Source organism: Clinocottus analis, unplaced genomic scaffold (genome assembly GCF_023055335.1).
Source record: "Clinocottus analis isolate CAN_PGR_092001 unplaced genomic scaffold, fCliAna1.0.p SCAF_28, whole genome shotgun sequence".
Lineage (NCBI taxonomy): Eukaryota > Metazoa > Chordata > Actinopteri > Perciformes > Cottidae > Clinocottus > Clinocottus analis.
The window spans coordinates 940,443-955,595 of NW_027176020.1; the positions used below are offsets into that span (position 1 = coordinate 940,443).

Sequence of the window (15,153 nt, forward strand, 5' to 3'; positions counted from 1 at the left end):
TCGCTCTCTCTCTCTCTCTCTCACCCTCTCTCTCTCTCTCTCTCTCTCTCTCTCTCTCTCTCTCTCTTCTCTCTCTCTCTTTGAATGAGAGAGATATGTAAACATGTAAATATGTATTAATTCTGTAAATGTGTTGATAATAATAATAATAAAAACTCACCACTGTGTTCAGTTTCAAATGTCCTGAGGTTCATGAAGGTGTCATATCTGTGACTGCAGACTGTGAATGTGTGAACGTGTACATGAATATATCTATATATATATAAAACTATAAATGTGTACATGAATATATATCTATATATATAAAACTATAAATGTGTACATGAATATATGTATAAAACTATAAATGCATATAAATCTGTAAATGTATAACAAGATTAATCTGTAATTCTGAAGCCTGATATCCAGAATGCTTCTATACAACCAGAGGCATGACTCGATGTTACACACATGGCATAACTACCAACCGTGACCTCGCCACATCCCATAGTACATCCCATAGTACATCCCATAATACATCCCATAGTACATCCCATAATACATCCCATAGTACATCCCATAATACATCCCATAGTACATCCCATAGTACATCCCATAATACATCCCATAGTACATCCCATAATACATCCCATAATACATCCCATAGTACATCCCATAATACATCCCATAATACATCCCATAGTACATCCCATAATACATCCCATAATACATCCCATAATACATCCCATAGTACATCCCATAATACATCCCATAGTACATCCCATAATACATCCCATAGTACATCCCATAGTACATCCCATAATACATCCCATAGTACATCCCATAATATTATTGTTTCCTCTTTAATGTCTTCTGTTTATTTCCCTTTGAAGCGACATGTTTAATATGCCGGAGTCATCTTCATCTTCATCATCATCATCATCATCTTCTTCTTCAACATCTTCATCATCATCATCATCTTATTTAAGATTGTATTTCCTGTCTCTGCCCCCTTAGACGGACCCTGAACGCCCCATCATGCCTCCTTCATGATGCCTTCATGCCTCCTTCATGCCACCTTCATACCTCCTTCATGATGCCTTCATGCCTCCTTCATGCCACCTTCATGCCTCCTTCATGATGCCTTCATGCCTCCTTCATGCCTCCTTTATGATGCCTTCATGATACCTTCATGCCTCCTTCATGCCTCCTTCATGATGCCTTCATGCCTCCTTCATGATGCCTTCATGCCTCCTTCATGCCTCCTTCATGATGCCTTCATGCCTCCTTCATGCCTCCTTCATGATGCCTTCATGATGCCTTTTTGTTTCGGGGAATTTAATTCCTGTAATTCTGTCTCCATTAAAGGTTTTGGCTTCCCTCCAGATTTATTTTATGAGTCATTTCAAACACACAACACAACCTCAGTGTGTGTTTATTAATCCTGATGTCATCATTTCATGTGCTTCTATATTTGTGCTTTCAGACCTAAACGTGATATTTATTAATGTCTTTATTCATCATGTTGACATCACAGACATCGATGAAAAGTATTGTTTCTCGCCCACATGCTTCAGATATTTTTAATTTTGAATGGAGAGAGAGAGAGAAAGAGAGAGAGAGAGAGAGAGAGAGAGAGAGAGAGAGAGAGAGAGAGAGAGAGAGAGAGAGAGAGAGAGAGAGAGATGCTTTGAGCTTAATTTCTGTAAAAAAAGAAGAGTTGATTCCTCTCCAGAGGTTTACGTCGTTAAGACTAAAACAAATACTCTCTGTCTGTCTGTCTGTCTGTCTGTCTCTCTCTCTCTCTCTCTCTCTCTCTCTCTCTCTCTCTCTCTCTTCTCTCTCTCTGCTCAAATCTGCACCACCAGATTTATTTTTTAATGTTTGTTGTTTTCTTTTTTCTTCTTCTGCGCTCAATAATTCTGTCATTAATGAAGTTCTGACGATGGGAATAATGGATGAGTGGTGGGAGGAAGCCAGTCTTCCCCCGTCAGTCACTCAGAGACGCCTCCAGTCTCTTCATGTCGCGCCCGTGATTTATTTAAAGCAGCGGATGCACGCGTGCATCTGCACTCACAGGAGCCGTGTCACGTATGGCGTCTCGCAAACATACGCTCGGACATTTTTAAATGTGGAAGCATAATTCATCTGCTGCTTCCTCCCAGACGGCGAAGAGCCGACGCCAAAGTGCAAAACCTCTTATCTGCAAAATGATCCTGGACAAGTGGAGAAACCCTTCAACGTGCATTTTGTGTTGTGTGTGTGCGTCCTAACAAAAGCTTTCTGCAAGAAAGAAAACAGCATTTTTCCAATAGGAGGTGTATAAAATAATCTAAGCAGTGTGGCTCAACATGCCTTTTACTCTCAGAGTAAATGAATTACCCGTTGGCTTGATTTACCACCGGGCCGCTCAAACAGAACGAACGAGCACGTTCAGCAGAACTCACATTTTATTCATTCTTTAGCTCATTGAAGTGTCGGAGAAAACCTCTTGACAGAGAACACAAATCAGCTTTTCAACGGGCGGTTATGCAAAGAGACGAAATCCACAACGAGACCTTTCGAGAGCCTTTTTCTAAAGAGCCTCCTCGCCGCTGCTCGCCGTGTCGGCGTGAGTCAGTAGCTTGTAATTATCTCACATGATTCATAATGTTGCTCGGCGTCCATGACGCCAGGCGGCAGCACGCCGTGAGAATGCGTTTCTATCATCGGCAAGCAAAACAAAAACATCAGCTGTTCGTTAGAGGAGAGCGATACGCCACAAATCATTGGAGAAGCAGCCCGGAGGGCGCAGCCGCCCGCCCCGCTCGTTAGAGACGCCGACGAGAGAGACTCCCTCCGAAATATGCTCTGGCCTTTTCCCTCGCTCACGAGGTCACGGCCCGCCGCTCCCTGTAGAACTCCTCCTTCAGGTCCTCCCGGCTCCTGCGAGTCCATCCCTGCGAGGAGACGAGGAAGACGTCCACGCAGTTCCCCGAGTACGCGTCCCGGCGCGTGGCCCTGTACACGGCCTCGCGGGCCACCGCCGTGGCCTCGTCCACCGTCAGGCCCCACTCCACCCCCTGGTCCAAGATGGAGTAGGCGTAGGGCGACCCCGAGCCCACGGAGAAGAGGGCGCCCTGCAGGCGAGTGCCGTCGCTGCACACGTAGCACAGGCGCGGCCCGGAGGCCCTCGGAGACGCCTTTCCTCCAGGATCCACGGCCCCTACGGGGTCAGTCCCTGCTCCTCCGCCTCCGCCTCCGCCGGCCTCCCCTCCGTCCCACCCGCACAGCGTGGCGGCCACGCACAGCTCGGTGCCCTTGAACGGGTGGAGCATGCGGGCGAGCAGCTTGGCGGCGCCGCTCGTGGACACGCGGCGGCCGTGGCGGAGCTCGTACAGCCGCAGCTCGCGGGACAGGATCCGCTTCCAGAGGGCGCAGTCGGCCGACGTGCCCGAGGTGGTGCCCACCAGGTGGCTGTGGATGGGCAGGATCTTCTGGGAGGCCGGGCACGCCACCAGCCCCGAGCAGCTGGAGCGGGTGTCCGCCGCCGCCAGGACGCCGCCCTGGAACAGGAAGGCCAGGGTGGTGGTGCCGTGGGACATGGGGAAGGGCAGGGGGACGCACTGGGAGGAGGCCGGAGGAAGACCCACCGAGGGCCAGGAGGGGAACAGCGAGTCCAGACACGAGGAGGCGGTTGGGGGGATTTGCCCGAACCGTATCGGGCTTTCCTCCAAGTATTCTGCAACCGGAGTGTAGAACTGAAACACACTCGGGTCGCTGAAGGGACCGGTCCTCGTCCCAAAAAGCCCCGAAGGACGTCCGGTGGTCAAACTGTCCACGAAGACGTCCTGCAGGTTGCAAAGGTCCTGCAGAGCCATGAGGTCCTCTCTCTCTGCTGAAGTCTAATCAAAAGTATTCATCAACTCTCTGACAGGTCCGTTTAGCCGTCTGGAGGTTGTGGGTTTCAGCCCCTTTAAGTAGCGGCAGAGGCGTCGGTCTCCGCTTGGTCCTCCAGAACAAACCGTGACCGGTTCGCCTCATTGACTCCGGCTGCTGTTTCAGGTTGTTTGCTTTTTCTTTTCTTACGATCAGATTTCTGCAAAGGTCTTGCGTGGGCGTCGACCCAAAGAGGGCCCGGGGCGCCGGTCCAAAAGGCCTTTCGGCTCGAGCGCATCGAGCCAGTTGAGTTCATCGCTCCCGTCAGGGAACTGAATGAGTCAAGCGGCATGTTGGCCGCGGCCCATCCAGCCAAACCCTGACGCAGTCCTGTCTGTATGAAAACAGAATCCCACACATGCAAATTGCTTAAACTTGCAACTCCAGAATTTCCAGTTGCGCGAGTGTAAGCATGCTCACACGCCCGCTGGGGAGGCGACAGCCCGCGAGGTCGGGCGGTGGATCTGCACGCTGCGAGCTCGCCGAATGGACCCACAACGACTTCCAGGACGAGCCGCGCTGTTCTGATTCAGTGAAGACGTGGAGATGAACGTCCTCTTGTTCTGCTGCTGCGTGTTCACCGCCGCTGTCGTCACGGTGAGACACTCTGAGGCTTCAGGTGATGACGGACGACTAACGTGTGCCAGAAAGAAGCAAAAAGTTCCACGTATGATGTTAAACGGAGGCCCCGTGTGTGCTGACATGGCAGCGCTGTAGTTGGTCTGTCTTTGAGGTTGTTTTGTGTATTGTTGAGGTCAGTTTGTGTGTCTTTGTTGTTGGTTTGTGTCTCTTTGTTGTTGGTTTGTGTCTCTTTGTTGTTGGTTTGTGTCTCTTTGTTGTTGGTTTGTGTCTCTTTGTGGTTGGTTTGTGTCTCTTTGTTGTTGGTTTGTGTCTCTTTGTTGTTGGTTTGTGTGTGTTTGTTGTTGGTTTCAGTCTCTTTGTTGTTGGTTTGTGTCTCTTTGTTGTTGGTTTGTGTCTCTTTGTTGTTGGTTTGAGTCTCTTTGTTGTTGGTTTGTGTCTCTTTGTTGTTGGTTTGTGTCTCTTTGTTGTTGGTTTGAGTCTCTTTGTTGTTGGTTTGTGTCTCTTTGTTGTTTGTATGTGTCTCTTTGTGGTTAGTTTGTGTGTGTTTGTTGTTGGTTTCAGTCTCTTTGTTGTTGGTTTGAGTCTCTTTGTGGTTGGTTTGTGTGTGTTTGTTGTTTTGTGTCTCTTTGTTGTTGCTTTGTGTGTCTTTGTGGTTGTTTTGTGTCTCTTTGTGGTTAGTGTGTGTGTCTGTGTTGTTCACAGCTGAAGGAACCAGTCAGGCAGCTTCTTATAACTCAGTGTCATCATCCTCCAGGGACACGTGGAGCCGGACGACTTCATCGGCTTCTCCTCGGCCCCCGACGCGGTGGCTCGCGGCTCCGAGGTCCACGTGCGGTACCGCTGCTCCGGCCCGTGTCGGCTCGTGGTGGAGGCCGTGGTGGTGGAGGCCGTGGTGGTGGAGGCCGTGGTGGTGGAGGCCGTGGAGGTGGAGGCCGTGGAGGCGGAGGCCGTGGAGGCGGAGGCCGTGGAGGCGGAGGCGGAGGCGGTCGTCTTCAGGAGGGAGTGGACCGGCGGCGGCCCGGGCGGAGTCTTCAGGGTCCGGCGGGTGCCGCTCCGGTGGCCTCCGTCCGTTCTCTACCGACGAGACTTCTTCAACAGGCGCGTGCTGGACGCCCGCCGCGTGACGGTGCGCGCCCGGTTGCACCGCCTGGACGCCGGCGGCGAGGAGGAGGAGGAGGCCGGCTTAAGCGTTTCCACGGAGCTGCGGGTGCAGCCGCCGGCGGAGCGTCCGGCTCCACCGGCCGCCGGCTGCCCGTCCTGGTCCGCTCGGCTGCTGTGGAGGACGAGCGGCACCAGAACCCAACGCTGCCCTCACGAGTCAGGTCAGACCCGCGTGTGTGTGTCTGCATGTCATCCATTGTGTCCACACAACGAGGTGATGAGACAACACAGAGGCTTTGTTGTTGTTTTGTGGTTGTTTTGTGTCTTTTTGTGGTTGTTTCGAGTCTCTTTCTGGTTAGTTTGTGTCTCTTTCTGGTGTGTTTGAGTCTCTTTGTGGTTGTTTTGTGTCTCTTTTTAGGTTAGTTTGTGTATCTTTGTCTGCTCTTTTGTGTCTTTTTGTGATTGTTTTGTGTCTTTATGGTTGGGTTGAGTTTGTTTGTGGTTACTTTGTGTCTCTTTATGTTTATTTTGTGTCTCTTTATGTTTATTTTGTGTCTCTGTGTGGTTGTTCTGTGTCTCTTTGTGTCGCATTGTGTCTGTTGGAGTCATTCGTCTCTTTGTGGTGGTTTCATGAGTCTTTGAGCTCATTGTGAGTCTCTTCTTGTGTAACTCCAGTGACTCCGTCCTCTTGCTTCTCCTCTCGTGCACAGCTGTGGTCGACATGCTGACGTTTCCCCTGGCGAGCTCCGGCCGGCACTTCGGAGCGGTCCGCAGGTTCCATCCCTTCGCGGACAGAACCCTGGAGGGCCGCCGCGCCGTGACGCAGCCCAGGTAGGACGAGACCCTCCAGCTGCAGCACACAGCGCGACCGAAGCATTAAACCCAATAACCAGCCGAGCCGCTCGGTGCTGAGCTCAGCATCGGGCCACCGGCTGGTTCTGTTCCAGCTGCTGTGACGCGATGGCCCTTTCACTTTTACTTCACGGCGGCGCTTTGAAACTCAACCGCTGCGCTCCGGTGTCCCTTTTGTTTGTGTGTGTGTGTGTGTGTGTGTGTGTGTGTGTGTGTGTGTGTGTGTGTGTCTCCAGCGTCTCCTTCTCCGTGTGGGTCTTCCTGCTGCGTCGGTGCCGTCAGAAGCTCTGCGGCGTCGTCCACCACGTGAGCCGGACGGGAGCGTACGACTCGGTTCTGATGCAGCTCACTGACACAGGTGTGTGTGTGTGTGTGTGTGTGTGTGTGTGTGTGTGTGTGTGTGTGTGAGTGTGTTTTGTGTGTGTTCATTTTCTGTATGCGTGTGTGTGTGTTTTGTGAGACTTGGGCAGCAAAGTGTGTCTCATATTATTAAAGAGCGCTGGGATCCCCGGGGTGAAAATATGACACATATGACATATGTAAGTATATATATATATATATATATATATATATATATATATATATATATATATATATATATATATATATATATATATAATGTGTGTGTCATATCTCGTGCAGGTGACATCATAGTTCAGGTGCGCGTGGCTTCAGGAGAAGATGAAGCGTTCCAAGCTGAGGCCGCGATGCCGAACAGGAAATGGATCAGACTGGACTGTTACATCCAGAACACCGAGGTGTGTGTGTGTGTGTGTGTGTGTGTGTGTGTGTGTGTCTAAAAGACATTTCTCTTTCAAGCTGGGAAACTTCAGTCGATCGCAATCGATCACACCTGAGTAGTTTTTTTCCTGTGATTGTTTTGTGTCTTTTTGTGGTTGTTTTGTGTCTTTGTTGTTGTTTTGAGTCTCTTTGTGGTAGTGTTGAGTCTCTTTGTGGTAGTTTTGTGTCTTTGTGGTAGTGTTGAGTCTCTTTGTGGTAGTTTTGTGTCTTTGTGGTAGTGTTGACTCTCTTTATGGTAGTGTTGAGTGTCTTTGTGGTAGTGTTGAGTCTCTTTGTGGTAGTTTTGTGTCTTTGTGGTAGTGTTGAGTCTCTTTGTGGTAGTGTTGAGTGTCTTTGTGGTAGTGTTGAGTCTCTTCTTCTTCTGCTTCTCGTGGTTGTGTCCTGCAGGTGCAGCTGGACACAACGTGGGATGACATCACCGTGAGACACAGATACAAGTGAGACGTGTCACTTCTGAAGCTTCTCTCTGGTTCATGAAGAGCTGAACTGGATCTTCTCTCCTGAAGCCGGTCTGTCTGTTGGAACAGAACCAGGCCTCCTGCGTCGTGATGACCTCCTGCATCTCTTGCAGGTTCCTGCAGAGCGTCCACTACGACGACGCCGACGGGTACTTTGTGATCGGAGGCAGCAGAGACATGCCGAGCATCAGCGGGTACTTCGGCCCCTTCAAGTACTACCGGCTCGGAACCGAGGAGGTAAAGTTACTCCACACCAGTTAGCATTAGCATTAGCATTGGGTTTGAGTCCCTTTGATGTGTCGCATGAGTAAACACTGAACATTATGAAGCATTGTTCCACCATGAAGACTCATTAGTAGCTCATTAGTATTCAAAAACAGTTATTCATGTTTTGTTCTTGCATTTCATGATTTATTTTATATACTTTATATTTGATGAAAGTGCTTTTTAAACATCTTTAAATACTGCAACTCATGATTAATGCAGGTAGTTTCTAGTTGTCAGTATTTTGTGTGACCTCATCGAGTTCTGTCTATGCTTTAAAAATCATTAATTAATAACATTGAAAGGCTGTTTTCTGATTTTAATCTTTTTTTTCGGCGCATCACAGGTGGAAAACCAGCTGGACCCCACGATGCAGATCCTGGATCAGACGCATCGGGAATGTCAGGAAGTGAAAGCGCTGACACGAGCTTTTCTCAAGGAGGTCACCGAGAGTCACGACACCACAACAGGTACAGGCCAGACCTGGTCCTCTAGAGTGTAGTCCTGGTCCTCTGTAGTCTCAGTGTAGTCCTGGTCCTCTGTAGTCTCAGTGTAGTCCTGGTCCTCTGTAGTCTCAGTGTAGTCCTGGTCCTCTGTAGTCTCAGTGTAGTCCTGGTCCTCTGTAGTCTCACATAGTGAAATGTCCTCGTAATAACTTGAGGAACTGAAGGCCTGCTGACTTCACGTTGGTTCCAGGTGCATCTTCTCCTCGCCTCACAAGACTTTGGCGTCCGTCCAGAGAGAACGTGTGCATGCAGACGTGGTCGTGGGAGGAACACCTGAAGCACAGAACTCTGTTCCGCTTCTTGCAAACGGAGCAGGAGAACATCAGAGCAGGTGCGTTGCGTCTCGGTTGCAGGCGTCGCGTCGCCGTCACGTCGCTTGACGGCGTCTCTGCGTCGTCCTCCTGCAGGACCTCTGAGCCTCCGGGAGCTCAGGAGGGTTCTGTTCCACCGGGCCGTCGGTTCCATGTTCGCCGCGGATCGGGAACCGAATGAAACCGCCGACAGATCCACGGCTCTGCTCCGAATGTCCTCCTGCATCGGGGATCACGAGGCGTCGCTCCTGCTGGCGGCGCTCTGCTTCTCGGGCCTCGAACGCCCCGTCGATCAGCAGCAGGTAGAAGCTCCGCCTCCTTTCCACCTTCAAGCCACTGGCGCTTTAACCCGAGTCACACCCTCACTAACGTCGGTTATATTTCACCCGTTATTATGTACCTGGTCAAATATACTTCTATAGGACACACCCATCTTCAATAAGACACGCCTACTTTCAATAAGACACACCTACCTTCAATAAGACACGCCTACTTTCAATAAGACACGTCTACCTTACATAACATCAGTGAGCAGCATGAAGCTACACAAGGACACACACAAAGCAACACAATTGTTATCGTTGTGTTCAGGTTAATGGCTCCTCCGTCTCACAGCTTCTGGAACGATGTCTCGTTGTGTGTCTCGTTGTGTGTCTCTTTGTGTGTCTCTTTGTGTGTCTCGTTGTGTGTCTCGTTGTGTGTCTCAGGGTCATGTTTACAGTTTGATCGGCGCGGCGGGCAACAACCGTTTTGCCCTGATGCATGCTGGGTACAAGCACCAGCACGGACTGGACGGGTTTCCCAAAGACCCGGGCGTGGCTTACAGCTACTACTCCAACGCCGGAGTGCAGAGCAGCGCCGACAACGTGCACGGAGATCAGGTATGTTTGAGTTTAAAGAATGCAGCATGACATCATCACTCCAGCAACACAAAGCAACACGACAAAGAACTCATACACAAAGAACTTCACAAAACACACAAACACACAAAGAAAGGAAAGAAAGGAAGACCTGTTCAGCAGCAGCTGAACAGGTTTCTTTCACCGTCTTCAAACCAATAACCATCGGCCCTCCAGCGCCACCACCTGGTCAGAGGGTGATACTTACCTGTGTCAGCTGTTTCTCTCTCATTTAAAGGAACAGTACACGCTGATAGAGGCAGAGCTGTCCGTTGAATTTATGAATGATATCAAGCCAGCAGCTGGTTAGCCTAGCTTAGCATAAGTTCTGCAGACAGGAATATAAAGAGAGTCACGGATCCAACAAGGTGAAGCGTTTTAATTTTTAATTTAATTAGTTTTGAAGTCATAAATATATGAAGTGTGGTATGTCGGTTAAAGTACCTTTAAAATAGTTCAATACAGAAACGCAGAAGGATAATAATACAAATACACAAACACAGGAACACAAAGTGCTTGTGTGCTGTGTGATTCCTGGTGTGTTTGTGGGTTCAGTCGTGTGTTAAATAGGATAAGGAGCTGTGACTTCCTGTTTGTTCTTGGATTATTTAATTAAGATGCAGCAAATAAAAAACCTGAACAGGCCGACGACGCCCCGAGAAAAACAATCATGGAGTTTATTCAGAATAATGACGCCGCTGCATTTTGACCGAGTGGATGACGATAATCCATCTGGATTCCATCTGGATTAAAAGCCCAGAAAACTGTTTCCTCAATCAGCTTTTTAATGATAAGAAACAAACCTGCTGAGAGCTAGAAGCTCTTTTTGTTTGTTTTTGAGTGACTCCTCTGGTTGTATAGAAGTCTATGCTTCATGTGTTAGAGCTGTATTCTCTCACCTGACCACCAGGCGGCGACTCCTCTGGTTGTATAGAAATCCAAATGGCGATGTCCAAAGTCCAAGACAATCGCCTCTTTCTTGAAATACAATCCACGTTTTTAAGACACTTCCTCGTCGGGTTCGCCGGGTTGTTCTTCCCCTCCATCTCGCCGCTTCCTGCCTCGCTTCCTGCCTCGCTTCCTGCCTCGCTTCCTGCCTCGCTTCCTGCCTCGCTTCCTGCCTCGCTTCCTGCCTCGCTTCCTGCCTCGCTTCCTGCCTCGCTTCCTGCCTCGCTTCCTGCCTCGCTTCCTGCCTCGCTTCCTGCCTCGCTTCCTGCCTCGCTTCCTGTCTCGCTTCCTGCCTCGCTTCCTGCCTCGCTTCCTGCCTCGTGTCCTTTGTGTGTCTCCACCACTTAGCGTATTATTAGTGTCTTGAGAAGAAGACCCCGGCTCGGCTTCACAGTGTATTGATCGCACAGAGGTCCCGATCGATCCGGACGCTCGTCACAGTCTTCTTCTCCACGTTCCACATCGAGCGCAGGTGTTTCCAGTTAATCTGGCTGACCGCACGCCGTGGGGGCGGGCTCAGACTCATTGATTGACATCTTTCTCCGTCTCCATTCATTGACCCGTCAGACGAGACGACACCTTCATCGCTCCGCGGGTGAAGATTTGTGACCCCATGAATCCTCCTTATGGATGGGTTCTGCCTTCAGACGGAGCAGAGGGCACGATGCCTCACAGCCAACACATCGTTAGCTTTATATATTCACCTTCATATGTAATATGACTAAAGATGAGACATTTGAAATGAAGCTTTTTTAAATTCTTCATATTTGTGGTGATGGAAACTGTTTCACAAAAGGTTTCACGTTCACAACCGCAGTGGACGTGTGAAACAACGACGTGATGAAGTAAACGATGATGTCATGTGTCCGTGTCTCCTGAAGCAACACCTGCTGGAGCTCGTGTACCTGAGCAGCCCGGAGGACCTGAGGCTCACGCAGGAGAGCGGCGACGGCGTCCACTTCCTGCAGTACCGCGCGGCGCGAGGAGACGCCGAGTCGCAGGTGTGTCCCAGAGGCGTCATGACGTGTTACTACACGCAGTCATTACGTTATGATAATGTTATTACATGTTTATAACCTCTCCTGCGCGCAGCGGCAGCTCGGCACCGTGCTGCTGTACGGCCGCCACGGCGTCCAGAGGGACGCGCCGCGCGCCGCCGAGTGGCTCCACCGCAGCGCCATGAGGAGGGATCCCGCCGCCATGTACGACTACTCCGTCATGCTGATGAAGGTGTGTGTGTGTGTGTGTATGTGTGTATGTGTGCGTGTGCGTGTGTGTGTGTGTTGATACTTATTGATCCTCTGATTGATGTGACCCCTTCAGGGCCACGGAGTAAAAAAAAACTTCACCAGAGGTTTGAAGCTGATGGAGAAAGCTGCAGAGATGGTACGTGTGTGTGTGTGTGTGTGTGTGTGTGTGTGTGTGTGTATGTGTGCATGTGCATGCTTGACGTGTGTGTGTCTGTATGCATATCTGTATGTGTGTGTGCTTCTGATGTGTGTGTGCTTATAAATGTGTGCATGTGTGTGTGTTTCTCCATCTATCTGTGTGTGTGTGTGTGATGTGTGTGTGTGTGCATGCCTGTGATGTGTGTATCTGTGTGTGTGTGTGTGTGTGTGATGTGTGTGTGTGTGTGCATGCCTGTGATGTGTGTATGTGTGTGTGTGTGTCTCCTCAGGGCTCCGTCAGCGCTCTGAACGGTCTGGGTTGGTACTTCGGGTTCGTCCTCAGCGACCACGAGAAGGCGCTGAGCTTCTTCCGGCAGGCGGCGCTGAACGGGAGCGCCGACGCCGAGTTCAACCTCGGCGTGTACGAGCTCACGGGCCAGAACCCGGCCGCCCCGCGCAGCAACGAGGTCCGCCCACAACGCCCGCCGGCCTCCGTGTGCGTGGAGGTCGTTCGCTCCCTCACCTTCCTGCTTCCTCCCTCCTTTCCCACAGACGGCCGCTTTCCTGCGGTTCCTGAACGCGTCGCGGCTCGGTCACGACGCGGCGGCGGTGGAGGCGGCGCGCTACCTCTCCACGGGACGCCTGGAGGGCGTGGCTCAGGACGCCGAGGCCGCCGTGATGTAAGAGGACTTTATTTCATTTGAGCCTCGTGGCCGCCGGCGGCTCGGTGGCGTCCGACCTCCGTGACGGACTCAAGGTCGCTGCCGGACATTTGCATTTCTAAAAATACGAGTCGCTGCACTGCTGTCTGACCCGGCTCACCATTGTTCCTCGGGTACCTTATGAATGTAAAGAAGCTGCTGCAGCTGAGGAGGCTTGTTGTTGTTGTTGTTGTTGTTGTTGTTGTTGTTGTTGTCGTTGTTTTTACCTCAACAAATCAGAAACCAAATCTTTACATCCAGTTAAATTATTTCATAGTCACACGGGGCAATTCTTTATTGTTTTTGACTTATCAAACTTAAAATATCCATCCATCCATCCCCCATAATGCATCCCCCATAATGCATCACTCCCGCTCTGTGCAGGATGCTGAAGCAGGTCTGCGACCGGAGCGGACGCCTCGGCTTCCTGGTCCGAGTCGCGCTGCAGGAGTTCCTCCAGGGCTCCCGGTACGACGTTTCCTGTCTCAAGACTTAAACTTAGTTCTGACCTTTTGGCTCCTCCCTCTCTGACGTTTGGCCCCGCCCCTTCTGTTGTTATGCAGGCGGTTGGCGTTCGTGAAGTACGCTCTGGCAGCTGAAGCCGGTTTGGATTTGGCTCAGAGCAACGCCGCGTACCTGTGTGAGGTAACCGTCCTGCTGGGGCCAGAGGGCCTGAAAGGGCCTCAAAGGGCCTCAAAGGGCCTCAAAGGGCCTCATGCTGCGCTCACAGCAAAAGAGTTGCAGCTTTTCGCAACGCTCTAAATTTTCAAATTTTTAAATTTATAAATTTATAAATTTATAAATTTATAAATTTATAAATTTATAAATTTTCAAATTTTTAAATTTTTAAATTTTTAAATTTGCAAATTTAAAAAATTCAAAAATTCAAAAATTTGAAATTTTTTAAAAATATATATATTTTTTTAATTTTATATTTTTTTTATTTTTTTATTATTATTATTATTTTATTTTATTATTTTTGGCTTTTGCAACTTAGCGTTAAGCACATTTTTCAACACATTTTTCAGTGAAAAAGCAAATCTCTCAACACTTTCTTCTCCTCTTTCTGTCTGTGAGACTTTACAAGTTAATCTACTCGCGTGAAACATTCTGAACTCTCTTGGTGTGAACGCAGCTTTAAAATGATCTGATGAAGGTCATCTTCATCTTCATCTTCTCTCAGGAGCTGCAGCTCGGTCCAGACTGTCAGTGGCGTTATCACAACTTCTCCACCTTGACCTCTGACCCGCGTCCGGACGGTGAGCTCCTCTCCTTTATTCATATTCATATTCATCTTCTTCCTCCGTGACCGCTGGAGTGTTTCCCTCCTCGTCGCAGCGCTGCTGAAGGTCGGCGACCTCTACGCGTCCCGCGGCTCGGCGGCGGCGCTCGGCGAGGCCGTGAGGATGTACGGCCGGGCGGCGGCGGCCGGCAGCCCCGAGGTGACCCTGAACGCACCAGCGCCCGGTGACACACATTAATGACACACAGACACAGTTTATGTCACTGAAACTGCTCCCAGACACGTTAACGCTCTGTTGGATCATAGTTTACGTTGCAGATTCAGATTATTCAGGTCCTCATCGTGTCCGTCTGCTGCTCTCTCTCACTCGGCTCCTCAGGGGATGTACAACTTGGCGGTTTTGGCCGAGCGAGGCTTCGTCCTGCCGGCGAGCGTCCTCGGCTCCTTCAACGCGTCTCTGGAGCCGGACGTCCTGCTGAACATCTTAAGAAGGTGCTGGAAAGGAGCTAAAGCATAGCAGTGAGCATAAAGATGGCCGCCGCCCCCCTGTGACCCCGCCCCCCCCCTCTCTCTCTCCTCAGGTGTGTGCGGGCGGAGGGCGAGGAGGCGCTGGTGACGCCCTGCTCTCTGACGCTGGTCCGGGTCCGGCTGGGCCGAGCCCTGAGGGGGCGGAGTCAGAGCGGAGCGGAGCTCCTCCTGGTAGGCCGAGCGCTTGATTGATAACGAGCTAATCGCTCATGAACGATGAAGACGCTGGAGGAGGAAGAGTAGGTGATTCATTTCAGCGTGTTCTTCTGGTTCCTCTGCAGACGTTTGCGTCTCTGCTGTCCGTCGCCGTCGCCCTCGTCGTCGTGCCCCTGCAGAGCCGTCTGGGTGAGCCGTGGCGCCGCTCGCCTTCGCCACAAGATGGCGGCATTTCCCAACATTTTGCCGCCTCTGGCTCGCACATTGAGACCATCCTCGTTTTGTTTCTGTCTTCCTTCTTTTCATGCTCTCTCCATCTGACACACAAACACAGAGCGGCGGGAGGCCGGGCGGCGGGCGTCTGCGCCGAGGGCGTGGCCCGCCAGAGAGCAAGATGGCGGCGGGGGAGGAGCCAGCGGAACGGCGGCGGCGGCGGGGAATCTGAGCGGCGAGCGGCGGCTGCTGCAGAGCTGCGACGCGGCCGTGACGCTGGCGGGCGTGTGCATGTGTGTGTGCTG

The 15,153-nt window shown here is 50.9% G+C and overlaps 2 protein-coding genes across 2 annotated transcripts in view; one reads left to right on the forward strand and one right to left on the reverse strand.

The window, feature by feature from the left end:
- Positions 1-2,846: 2,846 nt before the first annotated feature.
- Positions 2,847-3,839, reverse strand: LOC137795371 (proteasome subunit beta type-11-like). The gene is made up of 2 exons (XM_068592784.1): positions 3,237-3,839; positions 2,847-3,149 (listed from the first exon to the last, which is right to left on the reverse strand). Exons 1-2 carry the CDS (start codon positions 3,837-3,839, stop codon positions 2,847-2,849), a joined length of 906 nt encoding a protein of 301 aa, XP_068448885.1.
- Positions 3,840-4,305: 466 nt separating this feature from the next.
- The window catches only part of LOC137795372 (protein sel-1 homolog 3), a 10,891-nt gene continuing 43 nt past the window's right edge, over positions 4,306-15,153 (forward strand). The window contains exons 1-25 of the mRNA XM_068592785.1: positions 4,306-4,494; positions 5,234-5,359; positions 5,441-5,801; positions 6,291-6,411; positions 6,669-6,790; positions 7,075-7,196; positions 7,627-7,670; positions 7,805-7,928; positions 8,302-8,425; positions 8,652-8,792; positions 8,869-9,074; positions 9,480-9,653; positions 11,501-11,620; positions 11,712-11,849; positions 11,943-12,005; positions 12,298-12,474; positions 12,560-12,687; positions 13,093-13,176; positions 13,272-13,353; positions 13,892-13,967; positions 14,047-14,150; positions 14,331-14,443; positions 14,533-14,650; positions 14,761-14,824; positions 14,970-15,153. The exon at positions 14,970-15,153 is cut by the window's right edge and continues 43 nt beyond it. Of these exons, the coding sequence (XP_068448886.1) occupies positions 4,444-4,494; positions 5,234-5,359; positions 5,441-5,801; positions 6,291-6,411; positions 6,669-6,790; positions 7,075-7,196; positions 7,627-7,670; positions 7,805-7,928; positions 8,302-8,425; positions 8,652-8,792; positions 8,869-9,074; positions 9,480-9,653; positions 11,501-11,620; positions 11,712-11,849; positions 11,943-12,005; positions 12,298-12,474; positions 12,560-12,687; positions 13,093-13,176; positions 13,272-13,353; positions 13,892-13,967; positions 14,047-14,150; positions 14,331-14,443; positions 14,533-14,650; positions 14,761-14,824; positions 14,970-15,153 (3,167 nt within the window). The 5' untranslated portion in view covers positions 4,306-4,443. The remainder of the gene's footprint in view (positions 4,495-5,233; positions 5,360-5,440; positions 5,802-6,290; positions 6,412-6,668; positions 6,791-7,074; positions 7,197-7,626; positions 7,671-7,804; positions 7,929-8,301; positions 8,426-8,651; positions 8,793-8,868; positions 9,075-9,479; positions 9,654-11,500; positions 11,621-11,711; positions 11,850-11,942; positions 12,006-12,297; positions 12,475-12,559; positions 12,688-13,092; positions 13,177-13,271; positions 13,354-13,891; positions 13,968-14,046; positions 14,151-14,330; positions 14,444-14,532; positions 14,651-14,760; positions 14,825-14,969) is intronic.